This window comes from Erythrolamprus reginae, chromosome 2, assembly GCF_031021105.1.
Source record: "Erythrolamprus reginae isolate rEryReg1 chromosome 2, rEryReg1.hap1, whole genome shotgun sequence".
Lineage (NCBI taxonomy): Eukaryota > Metazoa > Chordata > Lepidosauria > Squamata > Dipsadidae > Erythrolamprus > Erythrolamprus reginae.
This window is the reverse complement of record NC_091951.1, coordinates 243,204,939-243,229,934: the sequence shown is the minus strand read 5'-3', so window position 1 is coordinate 243,229,934 and position 24,996 is coordinate 243,204,939. Positions and strand designations below refer to the sequence as shown.

The following is a 24,996-nucleotide window of genomic DNA, read 5'->3' as shown; positions in this document are numbered from 1 at the left end:
AGCCCTGAAAATTTTGTTGCCAAGTGAGAAAATTTGATGAGTTTGCTCCATTTGACAACTTTTTTTTGTCGCCTTTGTGAAGTGAATCACTGCAGTTGTTAAGTTAGTAACAAGGTTGTTAAGTGGATCTGATTTCCCCATTGACTTTGCTTATCGGAAGGTTGCAAAAGACAGTCATGTAACTCCAGACATTGCAACTGGCATAAATGTGAGTTGGTTGTTAAGCGTTCAAATGTAAATCACGTGACAGGGGGGTGGATGCTGCAGCAGTCATGTGTGAAAAATGGTCATAAGTCACTTTTTTATAGTGCGGTTGTAACGTCAAACAGCCACTAAACAAACTGTTGTAAATCAAGGATTACTTGTAATCTAGATTTATTTATATTTATATTTTGCCTTTTATTACATTATAAGTAACACAGGGCATACATAATACTCCTTTCTTGCATCTATTTTTTCCGTACAACAACCACCCAGCAATCTTTCATAGCTTAAGGTGGGACTTGAACTCATAGTTTCCAGCTTTCTAGCTGGTGCCTTAACCACTACACCAGACCTAGACTTCCTGCTTCACAAGCCTGTCTCAGATAACCCAATTTTACGCAGATTTCTGAGAAATAAGTTTGCTTGAATCTTGCACTGAGGTTGAGTATGCAGCGTGCTGTTTTTGTGCCTCCACCACAGTGATTTCCTCATTGTACTTTTGGATTCTGTTTTGCACAGAACGGCCACCTTTCCCCAATTTGAATTATTTTAAGATGTGCACATTTCAGTTCCCATAATTTCCTAACCAACTTGGCCATTGCAGAGCAAAAGTGCACAAATTAAGAGGTGGCACACCTATAGGATATAAAAAATGAAAAAAATGGAAAATGCTTAAGCAAATTTAATAGGGGGACAGAAATAAAACCTTCATTTGTATCTTTTGCAGTACAAATGATCAGGAAAACTGTTTTCCATTGTAAAGATCCTCCCCCCCCATAGCTCTTCTGTTTTGTGAAAGATATAAAGGTTTGTGTAACTGTGTGATTGAAAGTACTGTGTATCACAATTGTGACTCAAATACCATTCTGCACCCCCCCCCCCCCAAAGTTCAAATCAGGTCATTGGGAGAAGAAAAAACCATCATTCAGAAACCTGAGTTGATGTCCATTCTTTTCAAACTATATCACTGTCTCTATTGTGCATACCTGTTTCAAACCAGAGTTTTTTCATAAAATGACAGAACAATACAGGATGTCAAATAGTCAGGCTGTCTGGAAGACTTAATTAATTTATTTATTCAATCTTTTTATGCCGCCCTTCTCCTTAGACTCAGGGCGGCTTACAACATGTTAGCAACAGCACTTTTTAAAAGAGCCAGCATATTGCCCCCAAAATCTGGGTCCTCATTTTACCCACCTCGGAAGGATGGAATCTCTGACGGAAAAAAGCCAGATTCTGATAGTCCCAGCTCACTGCTGATTCTGTCATTTCAGAGGCTGATACAAAGAAAGGACGAGCAATATCAGAAGATCTTCCTAGTCCAATAAAAGCTTTACTGAAACAGCAGAATGGACCAAGATTGCATAAAATGGCCCACTTCAAACAAAACACGCTGGGCATCTTCTGTAAGGAAAAATTACTGTGGTTTGAAAATGCCACTGTGCTTTGTTAACTCGGAGCATTGCTTTGAAGCCTCTTGTTTGCTTTGCGTCTTATGGTTTTAGACCATAACTCAGGCAATGTTCAAAGCTCAGATACCGCAAAAATAATGATACCTGTCTTGGGCCTGGAGGAATCAAGGTAGCAGAGGAGTCATATAAGAAGAACATGGAGAGTGTAAACAATGACTCCTCCAGGATCTAATGTTCCTCTTTTAGAAACATGAACAAAGATGATGCGGAAATTTATGTTGCATCTGCATTAACAGTGTCCACTCCAGCATGGCTGAAAAAGAGAACATGAATTGCCTATAGTAGGACAAAGATACTACATAATTTTGCATAGCATCCACTAACACAGTGTTTCCCAACCGTGGCAACTTTAAGATATTTGGACTTCAACTCCCAGAATTCCCCGGCCAGTGAATGCTGGTTGGGGAATTCTGGGAGTTGAAATCCAGATGTCTTCAAGTTGCCAAGGTTGGGAAACACTGCACTAACATGTATTGATGCAAATTTAGAAAACTGACTAAAAAGAGCAATTCAGCATCCCCAAGAGAAAGGAAACTGACCACTCAATCTGTTGTCCAAGATCTAATAGGGGGAACATTCAACTTTTTTGACCGTGAACTAACTTTGTATGGGGTACAGTACAAAGCAAGGTCTGTTTCAAAAGAAGCCTGGTGCCATGCCATTATTACCCTATGCTACAACCAGGAGGCAGTTAAAAGAAGTAAATTGTACTAAGTTCAGCAGAGTTTATTCTTAGACAAGCGGCCTGGTCTTTGGAACATTTTCCCAGATAAAAAGAGTCTTTGATATACACTTCATCCAATGCCACCCAGGCTGGGTTAGGGATGTTCAAGAACTTCAAGTCCTAGACTGATATCGGGAGGCTGTAAGGACTGGAATAGATGTAAACAAGGTCAGATTAAATAACTGCATGATGGAGCTTACTGGTTGTTTGATCTAGCTTGATCACAGCTTCATTCTTGAGCTTCAGCTAAAATCTTACTTTTCCTAAAGGAGGCTTTCTGTTTACTCAATGAACAACTAACTAATAAACTTGATTAGTAGTTGGCACACACACAAACACAAGTTAAAGCAGTCTTTTCTTGAAAAACCAGCTGTTAATTACACGGCATTAACAGCTAGCAGAAGTCCACAAAGTCATAAATTAAGTCTAAGCAATTACTCCTGGATATCTTAAGAAGCTTACAATGGTTGGCAAAATGCCTAGAAGTAGTCTACAAGAAGAAAGCCAAAAGAGATAAGATGATCAGACTTTTTCAGACCACGAAGGCACTTGAATGGACAAATGTTGTTTCCTGCAGAGTTTTTGCTGTTGTGGTCCTTCTTTAAGAAAGCTTGGGGAGTGGCCAATTAGCCCCAAGCCTTACTTCCGAGGAGACCTCCTCCTGAGGAACCATTCCTACCTTTTGGCAGCTCTGCATGCCCGTGCATTAAGAAGAGGCTCCTTCTCTTCTTCCTCATCACTACTGTAAGGTGCTGGAGGTTCTGAAGGTCCTGGGTGAACCTCTGCCTCTGGCACTGAGTCCTCGCCAGCCTCTTCACTATCTGACTTGGGTACCAGCTGCGTAGGCTGCTGGTGCATTCATCACATCGGCCTCTCCTCAGGAAGGATCTACTACCAGCTGCATAGGATGCTGGCAGGCCACAACAATACCTACTAGAGAAGTAGCTGGAGGTTGTGGCTGAGTGGGAGAAGGGCTTTGCCCAACTTTGGCTGGTGTGCCAATTTAGGGACCGGAATACTTGTCAATGGTCATTCACGCACTGATCTTCCTGTGCACTGATTGCTGTATTGTGCTCTACATAAAACTGCCTTTGAAACTCACTTGGAATTTTTAACTGGACTAAAAAGTGACTGTTGATCTGCTGCAATAAATAAGGAAGTTAACTTTGATGTTGGTAGGCCAGATCTGTTACCAAAGTGAGAAGAGAAAAAACATGTAATAAATCTCCAGCCAAGCAGTTATTCACTAGCAACTTGGCAGAGACCTCCCTAAATCACATGAGTATACAGGGGATGGAAAGTAAAACTATTATACTTGCAGATTTCTTTTAACGGTAGCCAGTAAAACTACAATAAAAGTAGCTTTAGCTTTCTTGAAGAGCTGATTTCCTGGTTTGGTCTGTATAGTGGAGCTGACATCAGCTAACGGGATGTGGCAGATTTAGCAGTGACAAAGCTATGCTGTATTGTGGTCAATGGTTACCGATGTGCTCCTAAGTCTAGTTCAAGGTTTTGATTTGTTACCTTAAACCCTTAAATGGCTTGGCACTTGGGTACCTACAGGATCCTTTTCCCAACTTAGACTCAGCTCTTCCTGTGCAATTTTAGGGAAGGACATATGGAGGATCACAGCCGGAAATCATGGTGTTCTAAAGGAGGGAGAACAGTGAAGATGACTTTGGTAGAAATATGCAGGAACCATACCTTAGGGCAGTGATGGTGAACCTTTTTTTCCCCTTGGGTGCCAAAAGAGCATCGTGCACGCTATCGTGCATGCATGAGTGCCCACACTCATAATTAAGTGGGTGTGGGAAAGGTGAAAACAGCTTCCCCCGCCCCCTAGAGGCCCTGTGGAGACTGGAAATACAATGTTCTCTCGATTTTTGCGGGTTCGAACTTCGCGAATAGCCTATACCACGGTTTTTCAAAAAATATTAATTAAAAAATACTTTGCGGTTTTTTTCCTATACCATGGTTTTTCCCACCCGATGACGTCATCGCCAAACTAATAATTTTTGCAAATAAATAACAAAAAAAATAATTATTGTTAATAAATAATTATGTTTGTAAATATCAGGATCACTAAGTGTCTTATTCAATGGTGAGTACCAGTAATAATGGTGAGTAAATGGTTGTTAAAGGAATGGGAAATGGTAATTTAGGGGTTTAAAGTGTTAAGGGATGGCTTGTGATACTGTCCATAGCCAAAAATGGTGTATTTACTTCCGCATCTTCCGCGGAAATTCGACTTTCGTGGGCGGTCTCGGAACGCATCCCCCGTGGAAATCGAGGGAACAATGTAGACTGTTTCCCAACTTCTGGTGGGCCCAGTAGGCTCGTGTTTCGCTCTCCCCAGGCTCCAAAAGCTTCCCTGGAGCCAGAGGAAGGTAAAAACGCCCTCCCTGATCCCCCCTGGAGGCTCTTTGGAGGCCAAAAACGACCTCCCAGAGCCTCTGTGCAACCCAAAAATCAGCTGTCCAGCACACACGTGCATGTTGAAGCTGAACTATGGAAGCAGCTCAAGTTCCAGCAGATATGGCTCGTGCCATAGGTTCACCATCACTGTCTTAGGGGCTGAAGCATCTTTAAGTCCAAAGCAATGTGATAATATTTGAAAGTGGCTCATGCAGACACTTCTCGGTTTCCCGAAGACACCTTGGTTACCTCGGTTCAAGTATTGCTGTCCCTTGGTGCACTCTTTTACCCAGTTGAAGGTGGTAAATGGACTTTTAATGCTACACAGGTGAAGGCTTGGTAGGGCAGAGATCTCCAACCTTGGCAACTTTAAGACTTGTGGACTTCAGCTCACAGAGTTCCTCAGCCAGCAAAACTGAGTTGAATTTAATTCAAAAGTCTTAAAGTTGCCAAGGTTGGAGACCCCTATTCTTCTTTTCAAGACAGAGTGATTAAGATCCGTGTGCTAATTCTGTAACAGTTTTAATGAAAAGCAATAAACTGCAAAAAAAGAAAAAAAGAGGTGTTTCATGCTGTTGGAAATACTGTAAACCTTCAAAATATCCCCCCCCCTTTCTCTCTTAGATACTTTTAAAAGCCGGTATATGTATTTTTGAAAATCCTATTTTTGTTGCTTTGAGATGGGGGATTGCTAGTGGGAGGTGTCATGGTGAAATGAACATGTTTTCATTCTATTTCTGTCTGCAGGGAGAAACATTTGTTTGGGTTAATGGTGCATCAGCTCACTCCCAGAATGTTGCCAAGGCCAAATATGACTTTTTATTTGGTGGATCAGAAAATGAAACTACTTCAGAATCTGGTAAGCACCAACGTTCCTACTGTGAGGCCACATTCATCTCCTCACTCATTATACATATAGTATTATTTTAACTTAGAGCTTATGCTGATTCTGAATTTATGAGGCAAGAGTGCAGCTTTCCCAACCTGGAGGACCTCCAGTGTAGATTTCAATTTCCAGAATTCCAGACATTGACCATGCATTTGGATACTCTGGTTGCTGAAATCCGTGCATCTGGACAGCAACTAGGTGGATTAAGAATTCTGGATAAATAGAGAATTACAATATTGATGTATTTCTTTGGGAACCAGTAAGAATTGGTGAAAGAAGCTTCCACTCTTTCAACTAGAGATATGACTACCACTTTTCATCTATACTATAGATGGTCATCAACTCATGACCACAATGGAGTCCAGAATTTTGGCGGCAAATTGTTCCAGGCATAAATTGAGTCACCATGTGACCCGACTTGATTTTATGACACTTTTTTGTTTACAATGGTAGTTAAGCAAGCTGCTGTGGTCATTAAGCGAATTGTATTGTTTTTAAACAAATCGCATGGTCTAAAGCAGAGGTCCCCAACCTTTTTTGCACCAGGGACCGGCTTTAAGCTAGACCAGTTTTCCACGGCCCGGTGGGGGGGGGGCTTTGGTCATATGGGGGTGGGGTTATGGAGGGGTGGAGCTTAGTGCATATTTATTTTGCCGAAGCTGACACGGCACATCTGAATCGTCTTAGCCATGCAACATTTACTCACACTCAGCGGCTGGAGGTTCACGCGCATTTCCTTTCCCCAGTCGCCAGGATCCAGTGTCGCGGCGCGGAACAGCCGGGGGGAGAGAGAGCCTCCCACCCCATTTCAAGAACCGAAGTCGGTTCCGCAAGAGGGGACGTGCCGCGACCGGTTCCGCCCACGCTCAGGAAGCTCGCGGCTCTCCGGTTCACTTTTCAGCTCGCTGCAAACATGAGGCCAAACGTTCTGCAACCGCGGCTTCTTTCCCACTCCTGCTGCTCAAACAGCCGGCAGCGGAGATGATTAAGCAGAACGGAGTCCGGGAAATCAGATTCAAGGGTTATGTAACGCGCGATCCACGGTCATTACTGTACGCTGACCCCTGGTGATTAGGGGAAGCAATGCTTGAGGGTCTCGCCAGGGAAAGAGTGGCGGGTTCTTTCGAGACCGAAACCGGGAAGAAAGGGGAGGGGAACAGAAACAAGAGATTCGTGGGATTACACGAATCTCTTGTTTCTGTTCCCCTCCCCTTTCTTCCCGGTCTCGGTTTCGGTCTCGAAAGCACCCGCCGCTCTTTCCCTGGCGAGACCCTCAAGCATTGCTTCCCCTAATCAGTGATCGCGCGTTGTAGGACTTGACCTTTACTTGCCTCGAACGGGGCTCCCCTTCTCTTTTTTTTTTCCACGCTGCAGGAAGAGATGGGGAGGGAGAGGGCGGAGGGGAGGGAGGGTGGAGAAGGATGCTCTCTTTGGGGACTTCTCATCGGAAACCAGGGGAAGGGAAGGCAGCGGCTGTCAGCAGCTGTCAGCGGCGCCGCGGACCGGCTGAAAACCCCCAACGGCCCGGTCCTGGTCCGCGGACCGGCGGTTGGGGACCTCTGGTCTAAAGTCCAAATCCAGCTCATCCAATGGGTGTTTTGTGCTGGAAAGCAGCAAAAAACATTGCGAAACATGATCGTGTGGTTGAGTGATGCTGCAACTGATTGTAAACATGAACTGGTTGCCAAGTTCCCAAAATTTTGATTATGTGACTATAAGGGTGTTGCGAGGATTGTAATGTTGAGGATGAGTTGTAATGTAGTTTTTTGAGTGTGTCATAACTTTAAGCAGTTGTTAAGTAATTGGCCATAAATTCAGGATGACCTATAATGTTGTAGATTTAGATTGAGCAGGAACCCTTGTTAGAGGTTACTCCTTAGCTAGCATAAGCAAAGCACTGAAAGAATTCTGACTTGTTAGGTTACAGAATTTCCTATTAAAACATGTTCATTTAATTCACTAAAATATATGACTCTTGCCTGGCTAGCAACAGTTGAAAACGACATCACTTTATTTCATTTATTTATTTAATTATATTTCTATGCCACCCAACTCCCCTAGGGACTCAATTTAAATTAATTGAAGACATCCATACATTCATGGGTTGACCTTAATCATATGCACACATACGCATAAACAAATATGGATGGAGTCAGCAACTGAAATACAAAGATTAACAAAAGCTAATGTAACCATAGGTGAATGTTAACAGACATTCAATCAATCAATCAATCAATCAATCAATCAATCAATCAATCTGGGGGACTGAACTGAGCTTGCAGACCTAAGGCAGGTAGAAATTGCTGATAACAATGCCCACCTTAATAACTTTAAAGGGTCCATTTGTTAAATAGGCACACAAATAAAGCGCTGTGAATAAAATACACAGAGGAAAACTGCAGTAGATCTGGAAGGAATTACTGTATAGGAGATAAGTCCACTTACCTGAAGTAGTTTTTATTTAGTTGCAAACATGAAATTGGACCCTTTGAAATATTGGAATTAATTCAGATGTTAAATTCCTAGTGTAGTAATAGTCTTCCCTAGTGTTTCTCAACCTTGGGAATTTAAAGAATTCCTACAATTCCCTAGTCAGCATAGTTGAGAATTGGTCCATACGTCTTAAAGTTGCCAAGATTGAGGTACATAGGTCTGCTGTATCAATATTTATTCAGACACTGAACTTCACAATGGATTTTCGGGAATTCTGGATTGCAAGGCATAGTTTTCTTTTTGATTTATCTCATAATACTGATCTTAAAAGAGAATTGAGAAAAGCTGGAATGAACAGCCACTAGTCTACCATTCCTTTTCAATTATCTAAAGAACTTCTGCTTTGTTTCTAGTCTTAAAACTAGGTACAGCAATCTTCAATTTGCAACCGTAATTGAGTGTAAATTATGATCATAACTTCTTACTGTTAAGTGATTCACCACATGACTGGACTTGACTTTACGACATTTTGCAGTCATTAAGCGAATTCAATATATCCAATAGTGCTCTTTTTGCTGGAAATTGGAAATAAACACCAGAAAATCATGGTCACAGGACATTGCAAACAGCTCTAAAAGTGAGCTGGTTACCAAGGGCCCAAAATATCGGTGTTAGTGGGGGGTCAGAGGTCGATCTCTAGGTCTCTCCCTTGTGGGGTGCCTCAGGGGTCGGTCCTCTCCCCCCTGCTATTTAATATCTACATGAAACCGCTGGGTGAGATCATCCAAGGGCATGGGGTGAGGTATCATCAGTATGCGGATGATACCCAGTTGTACATCTCCACCCCATGTCCAGTCAACGAAGCAGTGGAAGTGATGTGCCGGTGCCTGGAGGCTGTTGGGTTCTGGATGGGTGTCAATAGACTCAAACTCAACCCAGATAAGACGGAGTGGCTGTGGGTCCTGCCTCCCAGGGACAATTCCATCTGTCCGTCTGTAACCCTGGGGGGGGATTATTGACCCCCTCAGAGAGGGTCCGCAACTTGGGCGTCCTCCTCGATCCACAGCTCAAATTAGAGAAACATCTTTCAGCTGTGGCGAGGGGGGCGTTTGCCCAGGTTCGCCTGGTGCACCAGTTGCGGCCCTATCTGGACCGGGACTCACTGCTTAGTCACTCATGCCCTCATCACCTCGAGGTTCGACTACTGTAATGCTCTCTACATGGGGCTACCTTTGAAAAGTGTTCGGAAACTTCAGATCGTGCAGAATGCAGCTGCGAGAGCAATCATGGGCTTCCCAAGGCATGCCCATGTCACACCAACACTCCGCAGTCTGCATTGGTTGCCGATCAATTTCCGGTCACAATTCAAGGTGTTGGTTATGACCTATAAAGCCCTTCATGGCATCGGACCAGAATACCTCCGGGACCGCCTTCTGCCGCACGAATCCCAGCGACCGGTTAGGTCCCACAGAGTTGGCCTTCTCCGGGTCCCGTCGACTAAACAATGTCGTTTGGCGGGACCCATGAGAAGAGCCTTCTCTGTGGCGACCCCGACCCTCTGGAACCAGCTCCCCCCGGAGATTAGAACTGCCCCCACCCTCCTTGCCTTTTGTAAAGTTCTTAAGACCCATCTCTGCCGTCAGGCATGGGGGAACTGAGACATCTCCCCCGGGCCTATACAGTTTATACATGGAATGTTTGTGTGTTTGTTTGCTTTTAATAATGGGTTTTTTAGTGTTTTTTAAATTATTAGATTTGTTCTTACATTGTTCTTGTTATTGTTGTGAGCCGCCCCGAGTCTACGGAGAGGGGCGGCATACAAATCAAATCAAATCAAATCATAAATAAATAATATGACATGACCATAGGAGGGAGGTGCGGCCATTGTAACTGGAAAATCAGTTCATCAGCCCTCTTTTGGGGAATGACTGTCATTACTTCAGACAATTGCTAAGGATGATTGTAGGTGATTGAGAGAGGGTTGATACTGGATGAAAAGATTGGGGAACTTATATCTAGATCAGAGGTCTCCAACCTTGGCAACTTGATGAGGTGCGGACTTCAAATACCAGAATTCCTCAGCCAGCATAGAAACCTCTGATCTTGAGGACCATTGCAGTAACAACTATTGTGGCTTTTTGTTCTGTCTATAGCTACCACCTGCAACCTATGGAGTGATTCTCGAAATAATTGCAACTGTTAGTTTCTGTGTTTGAGCATTGGCAAAGTTTGTCAGCCTTGTGGAATGAACTTCCTAATGCCACCTCCCACAGGCACACAGAGCCGCTCATTCTTTAAGAAAAAAAAATGAAAGAAAGAAGTTTAGCTCATGAAAACTAAAAGAGCATTTATTCTAAATGAGTGGAGAAGAAAGACAGCATTGATTCTTTGGGGAGATTGTAAAAACATTGATTTTTCAAGTGAAAAAAAAAAACCAACCCACTCCGAAGTGCCTCATAAGAAATATTTGCCTACTTTCAGAGTTTGGCTGGTGCCAGGCAGAGTTTCTAATGTGATATTTGTTTATGGAACGCTTTTGACTGAAATGATTCTACTAAGTCAACTTCTTCGGAAATCATAGCACTCTAAATGCGATCCCAAGGATACAAATCAATGTAGATGGGAAGGGAGAGGCAGCTATTATTAGACAACTTAATAGTAAGGATTTTAAAGAAACTAAGTAAAGTCAGTCATTTGTCTTTTAAATGATTACTTAAGCAAATATGCATAGTCCCAACAATGTTGACTTTTCCTGGAGACAGAGAAGGAAAGGAAAGAAAACGTAAATGTAGTAAACCAACTTTGTCTCAATGAAGAAAATCTTACCGATTGGCCTATTTAAAGTTATTTTTGTTAGCAGCAGCAAGCTATCACTAACAAAAATAACACTGGTGATTAAAAAATAGCTCTTATTGATTACCTGATCAGTAATTTTTCTTTAAGGAATTTTCTTCCACCAAAATGTCATTAACTTATCAGAGATAGTTTCATGTACCCAAACTATTGTTTTGATCTTTCCCCCTACTTTTTTAAATTTGGGAATTGCACAAATGAAGAAATTCATTTAATTGCTTCTCTTGAAATGTCTCTTTTCTAAATATAAGTATAAGACACACCTTTCGTTTCGGAGGAGAAAAATAGGGGGGGAAATCTGCCTACCAGGTATTCAGCTGGCTAGCATCCTTAGTCTGGTCAGCTTCAGCACATTATTTTATACCCGGGTTAGGGTTTAAAAAAACCTTCTTTGGAGGAAGTAGCAAGGAAAAAAGGCCTGCAAAGACTTAAGGTTGGAAAAAACCTCTTTGGAGGGAATAGCAGCGAAAAAGCCTGCAAGCGGGTAAGAGCTGGAAAGATCCTTAGCAGCTTGTTGGGGCTGGAAAAAACATTCTTCGGAGAGATTAACAATGAAAAAAGCCCACAAGAGCCTTTAAGCACCTCCATAGGGCTGAAAAAGAAAAACTTCGAGAAAACTACATTCAGAGTATAAGATGCACCCAAATTTGCAGCCTCTTTTAGGGGGGAAAAAGGTGTGATTTATAATCCAAAAAATACGATCGGTCTGATTTCCTCATTTTGCAAACATACTTGCTTGACATACATTTAAATGTAGAGAGCATTGCGTGACTGTGATACCTAAGCAGATTATTCACAGGTCCTCAGCATAGCATGAAACAAGCAAGCAAGCCATTTACTAAGGGAAAATATATGGTGACAGACATCACATTATGGTTGTCTGACAGGAAATTGGCTTGGAAGGAAGATGGAATACATTTTTGTAGAAATACAAGCCTAAATTGCATCTAGCATTCTAAGGATATCATATTACTAAAGACTGTAAATTACTTCATGTGTAATAATAATATACATATATAATTGATTTTTTAGAAAAACTAGATAAAAATTTAAACTAGACAGTAAATTGGTTCTCCGGTTGTAGAGGTATCCCTTTTAGTGTGGTAGGGTTAAATATGCATGCCTTATCCACCTAGTTTCCAATACTTTATACAGACAATTACATCATCAAGAAAAACTGTTGAAAAGTAAATATGTATTTATTAAATTTAAAAGGCTGTGCAACTCCCAAGTGATGCTGGGTGACTTACATAATTAATAGTAACAAAACAAATACAGTAAAAAAAAAGAAAAATTACACATGTGACTGGAGCAAACATGTGTTCACGAAAGGTTCAGCAACTGTATTTGGAGCACAGCCATGATTTCAATTTCCCTTACATGGTCTCTTTTAAGACGGGGGCCATATCATATGTATGTCTGTGGGTGGGTGGGAGATTCAAGCAAGAACTATAACAGAGAAGGTGCATTTCCAGGGCCCGTGACAGGCTCTTGATAGAAGGGACAAGATGTGTTTGCCCACTGTCTGATCTCATTGGTTGTGCAGAAACTAATCAGATAACCAAGTCATATATAATGAAGGATGTTATAGGGGACTATTAGCCCCTTGAATTGCACATGGAAGCAAACTGGCAACCAGTGCAGCTTTCTGCATTTCCGTTATCTTTTGTTTTTGTTTTGTTTTGGGGTATTTTTTTAAAATTAATTTTTAAATTTTATTTTATAATTCAAAAGTTTTATTTTCAATTTAAACAATGAGTTGTCAGAGTGCTTATACAGTAGATACATACATCAATATTATACTTTCAAATTTAATTATTATTCATTTACTGATATTTTTAACCTTCTTAACATTTTCCTTAAATTGGGGTTTTTTAGATTATTTTTAATATTAGATTTGTTCACATTGTCTTTTTTATTGTTGTTAGCCGCCCTGAATCTTCGGACAGAGGCGGCATACAAATCTAATAAATACAAATACAAATATATTTTAATATTAATCATATAGCCAAAATCAACCAAAAAAAGAATTATTTTTCTGTTTCCTTTTTCATATTTATCATATTTCCCCCGGGTTTACAATCAAAACTATCCTTCTCTCCAGTGAAGAGCTAGCCATTTTTTTTACTACCACACTGTGGGCGTGGCTTATTCAGGATATCCTGCATTTTCTTTCAACTTTCAGTGCAAATTGGGTGCTCTCGGTTGGAGCTTCATTTTTACTACTCCACTGCTTTCTCCCCCCCTGGTCTGGGCAGCAGCCCACCCCTGCTTCCCTCCTTTCCTCTCTCCTCTTCTCCTCTCCCTGCCTACTTCCCTCCCCTTCTCCTCTCCTTTTCCTTTTTCTCCTTCGCCATTTTCATCTCTTCCCTTTCTTTCCCTCTCTCTTCCTTCATCCTCTCTTTTTTTCGCCCTTTCTCCGCGCTTCTCCCCTACTTGCTTCCAATCTCCTCCTCCATTCTTCCCACCGTTACTCTCAGTTATTTACCATCTACAATTTATTTCTCGATATATTACTAAAAACTAACAGATTCAACATTATACATTACATTGATATTGATCATCCTAATTTCTTTCAGTTTTACTTAATTTTATATTACTTCTTTTTTCCAATGTTCATCTTCTTTCTCTTCTTCTTCATAACTTTTATTATGGGAACCAGCAGTCAGCAGTTGCAGTGATACCAGTGGAAATAATGTAAAGAGGATCTCAAGGTTAAATGAATTAAAACAACTAATTACATTATAATTCAATTAATTATTTTAATGGACCAACTCTTATTATTATGAACAAATGATGTATTTATGTATGTGTGTATATACCTGGCACAATTCATAAAGACAGATACTGGAGCCTGAAACAGGATTTCTCAGTTGTGGGCGGCTACGTTAAAGTGTGCGCACTTCAATTCCCAGAATGCTGACTGGGGAGTGCTAAGACTTTCACACATCTTAACACTGCTAATTTTGAGAAACACTGGTCTAAAGGATACAACAAAACTTTTCAAAGTGTTGGTCCTTTCTAAATGATATAGACATTACAATCGTCCACCCAACAATTTATACCAATATTTTGTTGAACTTGACAACTTTTAAAATGTATGGACTAGTAGTGGGCTCTAAAACCCTTTGCTACTAGTTCATGTACGCAGTTGTGTATACGCAGAAATATCCTGGGTGGGTGGCGAAGCCTCCTGCCACCATCGCTACCAGTTCACAGAACCAAGCTGAATTGGGAGCAACCTACCTCTGGTATGGACCTGGCTTTGGAACTCTGAGAGTAAAAATCCACTCACATTAAAGTTGCGAAGTTCGAAAAACATTGATTTATATTTACAACCCCAATTTGTCCATCTGTCTCAACTCCTCTTTATCCCCTAGTTCTGAGACTCTCCCCTTGTAATATCTAGGCCAACCTTTTTTTCCTTGGGTGCTGAAAGAGCGTGTGCATGCGCTACCGTGCATACACAAGTGCCCATAATTCAATGCATAATTTCCCCTGCCTGAGGTCCAAAACAGTTTGTTTCCCAACTTCTGATGGGCCCATTAGGCTCGTGTTTCACCCTCCTCAGGCTCCAAAGACTTCCCTGGAGCAGGGCAGGGTAAAAACGCCCTCCCCCACCCTTCTGGAGGCTCTCTGGAAGCACAAAACACTCTCCCAGAGCCTCTGTGTGAGCCAAAAATTAGCTGGCCAGCCCACACATGCATATTGGAGCTGAGCTAGGGCAACGGCTCATGTGCCAGCAGATATGGCTCCGCGTGCCACCTCTGGCGCCCGTACCATAGGTTTGCCATCACTGATCTAGGGCTCTTATTCTGATTATTTTAAATAGGAGTTAGAGTTTGAAATGGAGAATATTTTTAAGAAAAGGATTTTTCTCCTGTATAATACCAGTGGCCATCTTAGTAGGATAGGAAGAAATAGTGCCTTTCAAAAACTCTTAACGGTAATCAGGAAAATAATAGTAATTTTCTTCAGAAAAGCAAAATGTTTTGGAAAGAAAATTGATACTTTTACTTTCCAAAAGGTTCTAAAAGAACCAAAAGGTTCTGCTAAAACCGTTAGCTTTGTTGTTCTAATATTTGTGGTAGGCTTTAAGTGCAATTCAATTTTTCAGATTATTAGGGACACTGATTATTTGATTAAAGCTTGAAACCTTGTTTATTAAAATTTAACAGTGAGCAAATTTACTTGGATTGTGCCTAAGAAGTGTAAAGCAAGCTGCATTAAACTGGAGTAAGATTTTAAGCTGTTCCTCCCTCTCCAAGTTATTAATATATGAAAGTTATTTCTTTAATGTTTGAAAAATTAAATAAAATCCCACCTGTAGTGGTCACTTAAAACTTCCCCCCCCCTGGTGCTTTTGTCTTTGCTCTTGATGGCTTCTGTACATAGGCAAGTCCCTATAGGCATATCTTGGTAAGATTTTTGGCAACAGGGTAATGTTTGGCTTAGAGTAACCCAGCTGGCCTTGTCCCTATAGTAGAACTGTAACTCACAGAGATAACTGAGAAACACTTTGGGGAATGTGTCTCTGGAGATTTCAAAGCATATTCTTCCGCTGGATGTAGGAATCCTACTTAATTGAGGAAACAACTATTGTAAAATAGATAAGAGTTAATTGCATTTCCTTCCCCACCTCCTTTATGAGATAAACAGCCAGATTGTCAACCAAATGTGTAGCATAAATGCTAAAGGCTTGGTTTACTGTACATGTTGAGCCATCAACCAGGTTTTTGGAATTAGATTAGATTATGCCTAGATTCATACATTATGAGGAGCTATTGGCAGATTTGACCTCCTTTTGTCTTGGTATAATGTGTGAGAACCCAAGCCCATAGGTTTCATTAGGATCTATTCTTCTACCATCCTTGACAGGGTAGAGGAATACAAGATGGAAAGGAAGGAAAACTCCTTGTGTCCGCTGGAGAAGGGCGGCCTAGAAATCCAAATAAATAAACAAACAAGTAAACAAACAAACAAATAAACAAATAAAATAAAAACACATTGCAAGTTTAATGATTTACAATATGAGTCCTCAATTTACATTTGTTTAGTGGCCATTCAGAGCTACAACAGCATTGAAAAAAAATGACTTCTGACTGATTCCCGCACTTCGGACTGTTGCAACATCCTCAGAGTCGTGGGATCAAAATACGGGCACTTGTCAGCTGGCATGTATTTATGACATTTGCTTGGTTTATGCCCAAGAAGTGTAAAGCAAGCTGCATTAAACTGGAGTAATATTTTAAGCTGTTCCTCGTGTGGTTGTTGAGCGAATCTGGCATCCTGCATTGATTTTGCTTGTCAGCAAGTGACAAATGGCAATCACATGACACCCACCCTGGGACAGTTACCATGCAGCCCTGGACATAGTAACTGTCGCGGGGTGTGTGTTTGTGTCACATGATCACCATTTGCCCCTTGCTGACAAGCAAAATCAATGCAGGATGCCAGATTCGCTCAACGACCACACCATTCCCTTAATTGCAGTGATTCCCTTAACAGTTGTGGCCAAAAGGTCGTAAAATGAGGGTCAACTTGCTTAACTGTGTTGCTTAGCAAAAGAAGTGTTTGGGCTAAGGTGTGGTTGTAAGTTGAGGACAACCTGTATTGGTTTGGGAATAGCAAGGGAAAAAGGATGGGGGGCGGTTGCACAGAAACAGAAAGCAAAGAGGAGTGGGAAGCTTAGATGCTTGGTGACCATCAGAAATTCACCTTGGTTTTTTTCCAGAATATGTTGGTGTTCACAATCTAACGTATCCTCTAGTACAGTGTTTTTCAACCAGTGTGCCGTGGCACACTAGTGTGCCGCGAGACATGGTCAGGTGTGCCGCGAAGAAGGAAGCTCAGGTTCCGGTCTCGCAACTTTTTGCTGAGAGAGAGAGTGTGAGAGAGAGAGAGAAAGAAAGCAAGAGAGAGAGAGAGAGAGAAAGCAAGAGAAAGAAAGAAAAGAGAGGGAGAGAGAGAAAGCAAGAGAGAAAGAAAGCAAGAGGGAGAGAAAAAGAGAGAAAGAAAGAAAAAGAGAAAGAAAGCAAGAGAGAGAGAGAGAAAAGGAGAGGAAGGGAGAGAGAGAGAGAGAAATGAGAGAAAAAAGGGGAGGAAAAAAGAGAAATGAGAAAATGATTGAGACATAGAATGAGAGGAAAGAGAGAGAAACAAAAGAGAGAGAAGTGACGTGATTTAAAGCATATGAGAAAAAGAACCCAAAGAATAAGAGAAAAAACCCCCAGCCCTCACCTGTTTCAAGAGTGTGTATACACACACACACACACACACACACACACACACACACACAAGGGGGGAGGAGACGGATGGAAAAAGAGAGGAGAGTGTCTTAGAGTGTCATTTTGTATCATTTTGGTTGGTGCTGTGCCCCAGGATTTTGTAAATGTAAAAAATGTGCCGCGGCTCAAAAAAGGTTGAAAATCACTGCTCTAGTACCTCTGCTGTCAAGAATTGGAGTGGAAGATGGGAATAAAACCATCTCCCTTCCCCGTCTCATCCTTCCTTTTTTTCACCTTAGCTTCCCTTTTATACTAGAACAGGGATGGTGAACCTTTTTTTGGCTCGGGCGCCAAAAGGGTGTGCAGGTGCAAGATAGAGTGTGCACGTGTGCCCACCCCATAATGCAATGCCCACCCCCCTGTGCATGTGTGCTGCTCCCCCTCATCATCATCATCATCATCATCATCATCATAAATGGCAGAATTGAGGAGAAGCAGCTAGAGAAATTAGTGAAATACGAAGATTGAGGAGAGGGGAAAATGGCCAACCGGAAGTTTGAAAATGAACCTCTGGTTGGACCATTGGGCCGTTTTTCACAATCCCTTCAGCTTCAGGAGGCTTTTCTGAATCCTGGAGAGAGTGAAAAATGTCTGAAAGGAAGGCAGAAAATTAGCTGGCCAGCACGCACATCTGCGCCGGAGCTGACACAGGGAAAGGCCTCGTGTGCCTCAGATATGGCTCCAGCTAATGGTATGCGTGCCGTAGGCCACTGTCATCACTGCCATTAGGTCAGTAGGACCTCACTGTCCTAGAGGTTTGTCAGACTAGTGTGATGGGCTTTAAATGCCACCGTTATTCCACAGCCTGGTGTCCATGTACCCCTTTCCACTTCTTTCCATCTCTGGTATAAAAAGAGTAAAAGGAAACCACCAGTTTCACATGTTTGTTAAACAGGCACATTTAATTTGGCCTTCAGTTTCCTTGTCTTCTGTGTCTTTGTGACGGCTGGAACTGACCAGGCTGGAACTGACAAGGCAGAAAACAGGAACCCTGAGACCACACCGGACTGTGATATATAAACACAGTGCTGGGACCATCAACAGTCCAGCCTGCCAAAAGAGCTGCAGGCAGTTTGTTACAAGAAAGAGAAGGTGGAGGGGGCGTAGAGAAGGATACTGAGGATTTCAAACTCCCCCACATGTGTATGGGTACGTTCTGTGGAAGCTGATTGGAGTTGCTGTGGCTGTGTAGCTTCTGCAGTCCAGTATTTTATCTACTAAAGTCCTTGACTTTCCCATGAGAAGGGCTGAGTGCAGTTTGAACTCTTAGAGAATTGGAATTATTGCCCTGCCCACATGCAAGTCCTTGATTGTTGTATCTGCTTTGCTTTAAAGAAACATTTTCTTCTTAGGTCTTTTGCGCAAACTTTCCTATGAGACCCAGGTAATTGGAAGCAGCCAAAGTTAAAACAATTTGGGGACTGACAAACCATTGCTATGTCCTGACTGCTAGAAATAATACTAATAAGCATTTGTTTGTTTGTTTGTTTGTTTGTTTGTTTGTTTGCATGCCGCCCCTCTCCGAAGACTCGGGGCGGCTAACAACAATAAAGAAGACAATGTAAACAAATCTAATATTAAAAATAATCTAAAAAACCCCAATTTAAGAAACCAATCATACAAACAAGCATACCATGTATAAATTCTATAAGCCTAGGGGGAAGGGAAAAATTCCAATTTCCCCATGCCTGACGACAGAGGTGGGTTTTAAGGAGCTTGTGAAAGGCAAAGAGGGTGGGGGCAACTCTGATATCTGGGGGGAGCTGGTTCCAGAGGGTCGGGGCCGCCACAGAGAAGGCTCTTCTCCTGGGTCCCGCCAAATGACATTGTTTAATTTATCTGCAGCCACTCCCTGCTCAGTTGCATCTTGCAATCCAGCTGCCTTTGCTTGCCTTAATTTATGTGTTCTACCGACTTTCTCATGTGTAGCCTACAAACCTTGCTGTTCATCTTCTGAGAATGATTAGTAACAATATTTTTATCGGCTCTGTAAGGTCTTTGGTATATGTATAAATTGTATACTAAGGGGACCGTAATTCTCTTAGCTTGATTATAAATACAGGAAATTGAATTGAACATTTCTGTTGTTAAGTGAGACACTTTGCCCCATTTTATGATTTTTCTTGCCATAGCTGTTAAACGAATCACTGCAGTTGATACGTTAGTAACTTGGTTGTTAAGTGAATCTGGCTTCCCCATTGACTGTGCTTGTCAGAAGGTTGAAAGAGGAGATCACATGACCTTGAGGCATAGCGACGGTCATAAATATGAATTTTAATCACATCATAGGGATGCTGCAAAGGCCATAACTGTGAAAAATGATCATAAGTCACATTTTTCAGGGCTGACGTAACTTTGAATGGTCACTAAACTAACGGTTGTAGACTGAGGACTACCTGTATCAGCAATATTGTACATTCATTGCCAAGCTGGCCATGGGAAGAAAATCAGTAATGCACTGGACTAAAGCCCTAGTGCCTAGCCTAATTATTGTAGATCTGATGCTAACCAAGAGACCTAGAAACCTGTCCTTTTCTTTTTATCCAATGACTGAATTATCTCCCCAGAACAATCCTGTGTTTTGTGCTTTTCTTGTTCATTTTTTCAAAGTCCAAATACACATAAAATTCTATTGTTCACCTTGAATTAGGTATGCACAAATAGGCTCCAAATCACAAAAACCACCATAATTATTTATAACAAAATCCTTCTTTCTTTCTTTCTTTCTTTCTTTCTTTCTTTCTTTCTTTCTTTCTTTCTTTCTTTCCTTCTTTCCTTCTTTCCTTCTTTCCTTCTTTCCTTCCTTCCTTCCTTTTTTCCTTCTTTGCTTCTTTCCTTCCTTCCTTCCTTCCTTCTTTCCTTCTTTCCTTCCTTCCTTTCTTTCTTCCCCCCCTCTCTCTTTCTCCCCCTTTCTTTCTTTCTAACAGCACAGAGCTGTGGGGTTGAGAAACTGTCCCCTCATCTTTTGTACGGTCTCCAAAGAAAAGGCTCAATACCTACGCTGTCACGGGAGCCTCTGCTGCTGAGTAAGACTGAATTCCCAATGTCATTCCGTTTTTCTCCTTCTGCGGCTCTTGCTGCTGGTGCCGCTGCAGATATGGAATACAGTTCCCCCTCATTTCACCGATAGTCATCTCTGCCAGATTTTTAAAAAAGAAGAAGAAGAAAGAAAGAAAGAAAGAAAGAAAGAAAGAAAGACGGAAAGAAGCTTACGGTAGCTCTGCTGCCTTAAGGTAGCCTAGGCGGGCTCGCTTTCAGCTATAGCAGGAGTGCTACTGCGGTCCTTTCTCTCTCTCTCTCCCCCCCCCACTTCATAATGCTCAGAAGGCTTCCATTTACATCACCCTGTGTGCATTGCAGAGCGCCCGTGCAGCCAGGAAATTTGAAACCATGCTGATTCCAGTTGATTTAGAACGGGCAGCAGCGTTTGCCATAAGCTGGAATCCTTATTAGATACACTGATGATTTCACTGACCAATGGGTAACTGCTGGAGCTACAGTAATCTTTGTGAGTAGTCTGCCTCTCTGTTCAGCCAAATTATATCTGTGTGTTCTCGTTGAGCGGGGTAGGACTTTCTAAGCCCCATGTGCACACTCACAACACGGATCTCAAACCATTTTTTTGTCGGTCTCTTTAGCTTTTATCAGATGTTTTGCTTCCTCAGGTTGATGACTCAGTTAAGCGGCCTGCGGCAATTTCGGAACATTTCAATTAGGGGAGGAATTGTTGCAGGCACCACGGATCATGTATACACATATATATATGTCTGTCTATATGTATACATACACCTTCCAGTGCTCTGCCAAGCTATGAATTCTTGAGGCTATATATTGATCCTTAGGAAGGCTACGTCCAAGCTGTGTTTGCTTTGTGGCTCACTTTTCTTATGCAGCTGCAGATCTCCGGGTTATCAATACGAACAAATCTAGAAGTGGGGGTGCATGTGTGTGGAAGGGGGGAGGGGGGAAGGAGAGACAAGGGGGTGGAGTCATAACAAAATGGTTACCTGGAGTGGGTTGTGGAAGAACTTCCGTAGTTCAGTTTTACTATCCGGCTGCCTCCCTGCTTCTCTGTGGTGAATTAGCATCTGAATCATGTTCTTTTTCTTGGGAGATGGTTATTTTGTGTGGGTTGAGGGGTGGGGGTGGAGGAAGGATTGACGTGATGTGCTTGCTGCTTTAACCAGACATGATGCTCTATGGCTTGATGGAGAAGGGGAGGGGCATCCCTTAAAGTGCTGGTGGCTTTTTCAAAACTTTGCTGCCTGGGGGGGAACTCCACATTTGGATTCTTCTCTGGCAATTGCAGAGAACCTTTCAGCCAGCCAGTCAGTCAGTCAGTCAATTATCATCATCATCACCACCACCATCATTGGGTGGTGAAAAGCCAATTGATAGTATAAGGCTGGTTGCACGACCACACCATCAGGCCACAGGATAATACTGTTGTGAATTCCGTTTTGTGTGAGTGCATAATCAAGTGGGATGGCTTTATGCCTTAGTTTCCAGCCGATAATTACCTTTGAATTCTTCTTTAGAGAAACAAAAGTCTTTGCCACAGTACTTGGCATGAAATAATAATACTGCTTAATGTCTGCATAATGCTTCTGAGTGTACCAAATGCTTTGCGCTGCGCCTTCATTAATTTAGCTGTTAGACTTCAGAGGATAGGCTCAAGATACATAAGGATCTTGACAGGCTTGAACATTGGGCGCTATCAGTTAAAATGAAATTCAATGGTGAAAAAAGTAAGGTTCTACGTTTAGGCAAAGAAAGCAAAATGCTGGTTTTTGGTAAAATATATGTGGTGCCTTGCTCAATGGTAGTAACTCTGAGAGGGATCTTGGAGTCCTAGTGGACAACCATTTAAATATGAGCCAGCAGTGTGCAGCAGCTGACAAAAAAGCCAACACACTTCTAGGCTGCATTAACAGAGGGATAGAATCAAGATCATGTGAAGTGTTAATACCACTTTATAAGTCCTTGGAAAGGCCACACGTGAAATATTGCATTCAGTTTTGGTCGCCATGATGTAAAAAGGATGCTGAGACTCTAGAAAGAGTGCAGAGAAGAGCAACAACGATGATTAGGGGACTGGAGGCTAAACATATGAAGAACGGTTGTAGGAACTGGGTATGTCAAGTTTAATGAAAAGAAGGACCAGAGGAGACATGATAGCAGTGTTCCAGTATTTCAGGAGTTGCCACAAAGAAGAGGGAGTCAATCTATTCTCCAGAGCACATGAGGGTAGGACAACAAGCAATGGGTGGAAAGTAAACAAGGAGAGAAGCAACTTAGAACTAAGGAGAAATTTCCTGACAGTTAGAACAATTAATCAGTGGAACAACTTGCCTCCAGAAGTTGTGAATGCTCCAACACTGGAAGGTTTAAAAGAGATGTTGGATAATCATTTGTCTGCAGTAGTTTAGAGTTCCCTGCTCAAGCAAGGGGTGGACTAGGGGATCTCAAAGGTCTCTTCCAACTCGTTGTTGTTGTTGTTATTTACTGACTTAATGTTTCTCAAGGAGCTCAAATGGTGTTTCTCTAGATTTAGCTCTTCCCATTTCATTCTGACCACAACCATGGAGGTAAATTGTGCTAAGAAAGAGCAATTAACCCAAATGAGTTGGTGAGTTTCTGTCATTATAAATCAACCAGTCCCCCAAATCCTAATTCCCTGACCACTGCTCCACACTGTTTTTAATAATGAAGGAATGCAGTGGAATGAAGAGCTACCAGGATACAGGTAGTCCCCAACTTACAACCAAACGCTTAGTGACCATTGACACAAGTGACATGACCATTTTTCACACTTATGAATATTACTCCATTCCCATGGTCATGGGACCAACATTCAGATGCTTGGCAATTGATGAAGGTTGCAGTGTTCCAGGGTCATTTGATCACTTTTTGCAACCTTCTGACAAGCAAAATCAGTGGGGACCCACTCAACAATTGCGTTACAAACTTAACAACTGCAGCGATTCACTCAAAAACTGTGGCAAGGAAGATCTTAAAATGGGTCAAAATTCACTTAATAACTGCCTTGCTTAGCAACAGAAATTTTGGATTCAGTTGTGCTCATATAAGTCAAGGACTACCTGCATTGGCTTGTCTTTAAGGCCTATGTGGAAGATGCTTCATTTAACTTTGGGTTTTTCAATTTATAACTGGCACGCCATTATATTTATAGAAAGAAAAATACTTCTTGTTAATAGCTGTTGTACATACTAAGCTATGTGTATAAAAACAAAAGCTTCTTTCAGACTTAAGGGTTTATTAGCCAGAGATCCTATGCTGGTTCCTTCTACAGTGATCCCTCAATTTTCGCGGGTTCAAACTTCGCGAAACGGCTATACCACGGTTTTTCAAAAAATATTAATTAAAAAATACTCCGCGGTTTTTTTTCTATGCCACGGTTTTTCCCACCCGATGACGTCATACGTCATCACCAAGAGTCACTTCTCTCTCTCTTTCTCTTTCTTTCCTGTCATTCTCTGCTTCAATCATTTTCTCATTTCTCTTTTTTCTCCCTTTTTCTATCATTTTTTTCTCTCTCTCTACCTTCCACTCTCCCCCCTCTTGCTCTCTCTCTCTTTCTCCCTCTCTCTCTCCCTCTCTGTGAGAACACCTGCCCCCACCTCTCCTGCAGCCCCCTCGCTGATAGCTGGGACGAAAGTGCTCTCAGCTAAGGGACTGCGAGAGGGGCGAGGCAGGCATTCTCAAAGCGCTCAGAGCGGCTACCGGCCGAATGAGGAGGATGAGAAGCCGTAGCCGCCAGCGCTGCTGCAGGAGGACCCGTATCTGAAGAAAGCCGGTGAGAGGGGTGGATCAGGCGGGCAGGCGGTAGCGGCGAGGGGGCCGGAGGCGCTGGGGGGGTGGGGGCAGCCAACACTCAAAGCAATCTTTCCAGGCCTCCGCACTTTCGTCGCTCCCTGCCCTAATTTCAAGCCCGGCTCCTTGCGCTGCCTTGAAAAAGGGTGCGTGGGGGTAGTTTTTGGCTGTCCATAGCCAAAAATGGTGTTTTTACTTCCGCACCGCTACTTTGCGGAAAATCGACTTTCGCGGGAGGTCTTGGAACATAACCCCCGCGAAAATTGAGGGAACACTGTATTCCACAAAGGCTTGCTTGGGGCACAGTAAGTTGTTATTCTACTTATCAGTTGCAGAAGCAACTTGAACTTAAGATCCTGCTTTTAAGGCAACCTTGTTTATTACTTCAGTCATTAAGCATGCAATTAACATTCCACACACCTCTCAGTCTCACTGTCATTCTACATTTTTCAATTGCTTCTACATTTCTGACTGCGTCCAACTAGCTAAAATTTGCAAGTTGTGACAAATTCCAAGCCTGCGCAATTATACATTTCAACTTCTTAATTTCTAGCAGCATCACCAGTGTAGAAGTAAAGTAGTTTATGCAAAACAAAGAACAGAACAAAACAAAATAAAGCAAAAAAACCAAACCAGTTCACAACACCTTTGTCTAGGTAAAGGCACCATTTCACCACAGAAATGAATAACATATGTTTCAAGTGGAAATAATAAAATGACCTCCTGTAATGAGAAGCTTTTCATATATGAAAAAGATGCCTTAACGGTGGCACTAGGCCAATCTGACCCTGATGCTACCATACAGATAATTCTCAACCTGCAATCACAATTTGAGGGTGGAATTTCTGTCATAATTTATTGAAGTTGTAAGTTGAATCAGTTGTA

The 24,996-nt window shown here is 42.1% G+C and overlaps 1 protein-coding gene across 3 annotated transcripts in view; it reads left to right on the top strand.

Annotated features, from left to right (window-relative positions):
• Positions 1-24,996, top strand: part of PSD3 (pleckstrin and Sec7 domain containing 3) — a 248,184-nt gene that overhangs the window by 4,703 nt on the left and 218,485 nt on the right. Inside the window, exon 2 of one of the 3 annotated variants that reach the window (XM_070742360.1) lies at positions 5,563-5,674. The exons of 1 other annotated variant lie outside the window; for it this stretch is intronic. In XM_070742360.1, the coding sequence (XP_070598461.1) occupies positions 5,563-5,674 (112 nt within the window). Of the gene's footprint in view, positions 1-5,562; positions 5,675-24,996 lie in introns of those variants that run through there. One more of the 3 variants, XM_070742362.1, reaches the window with a different exon arrangement.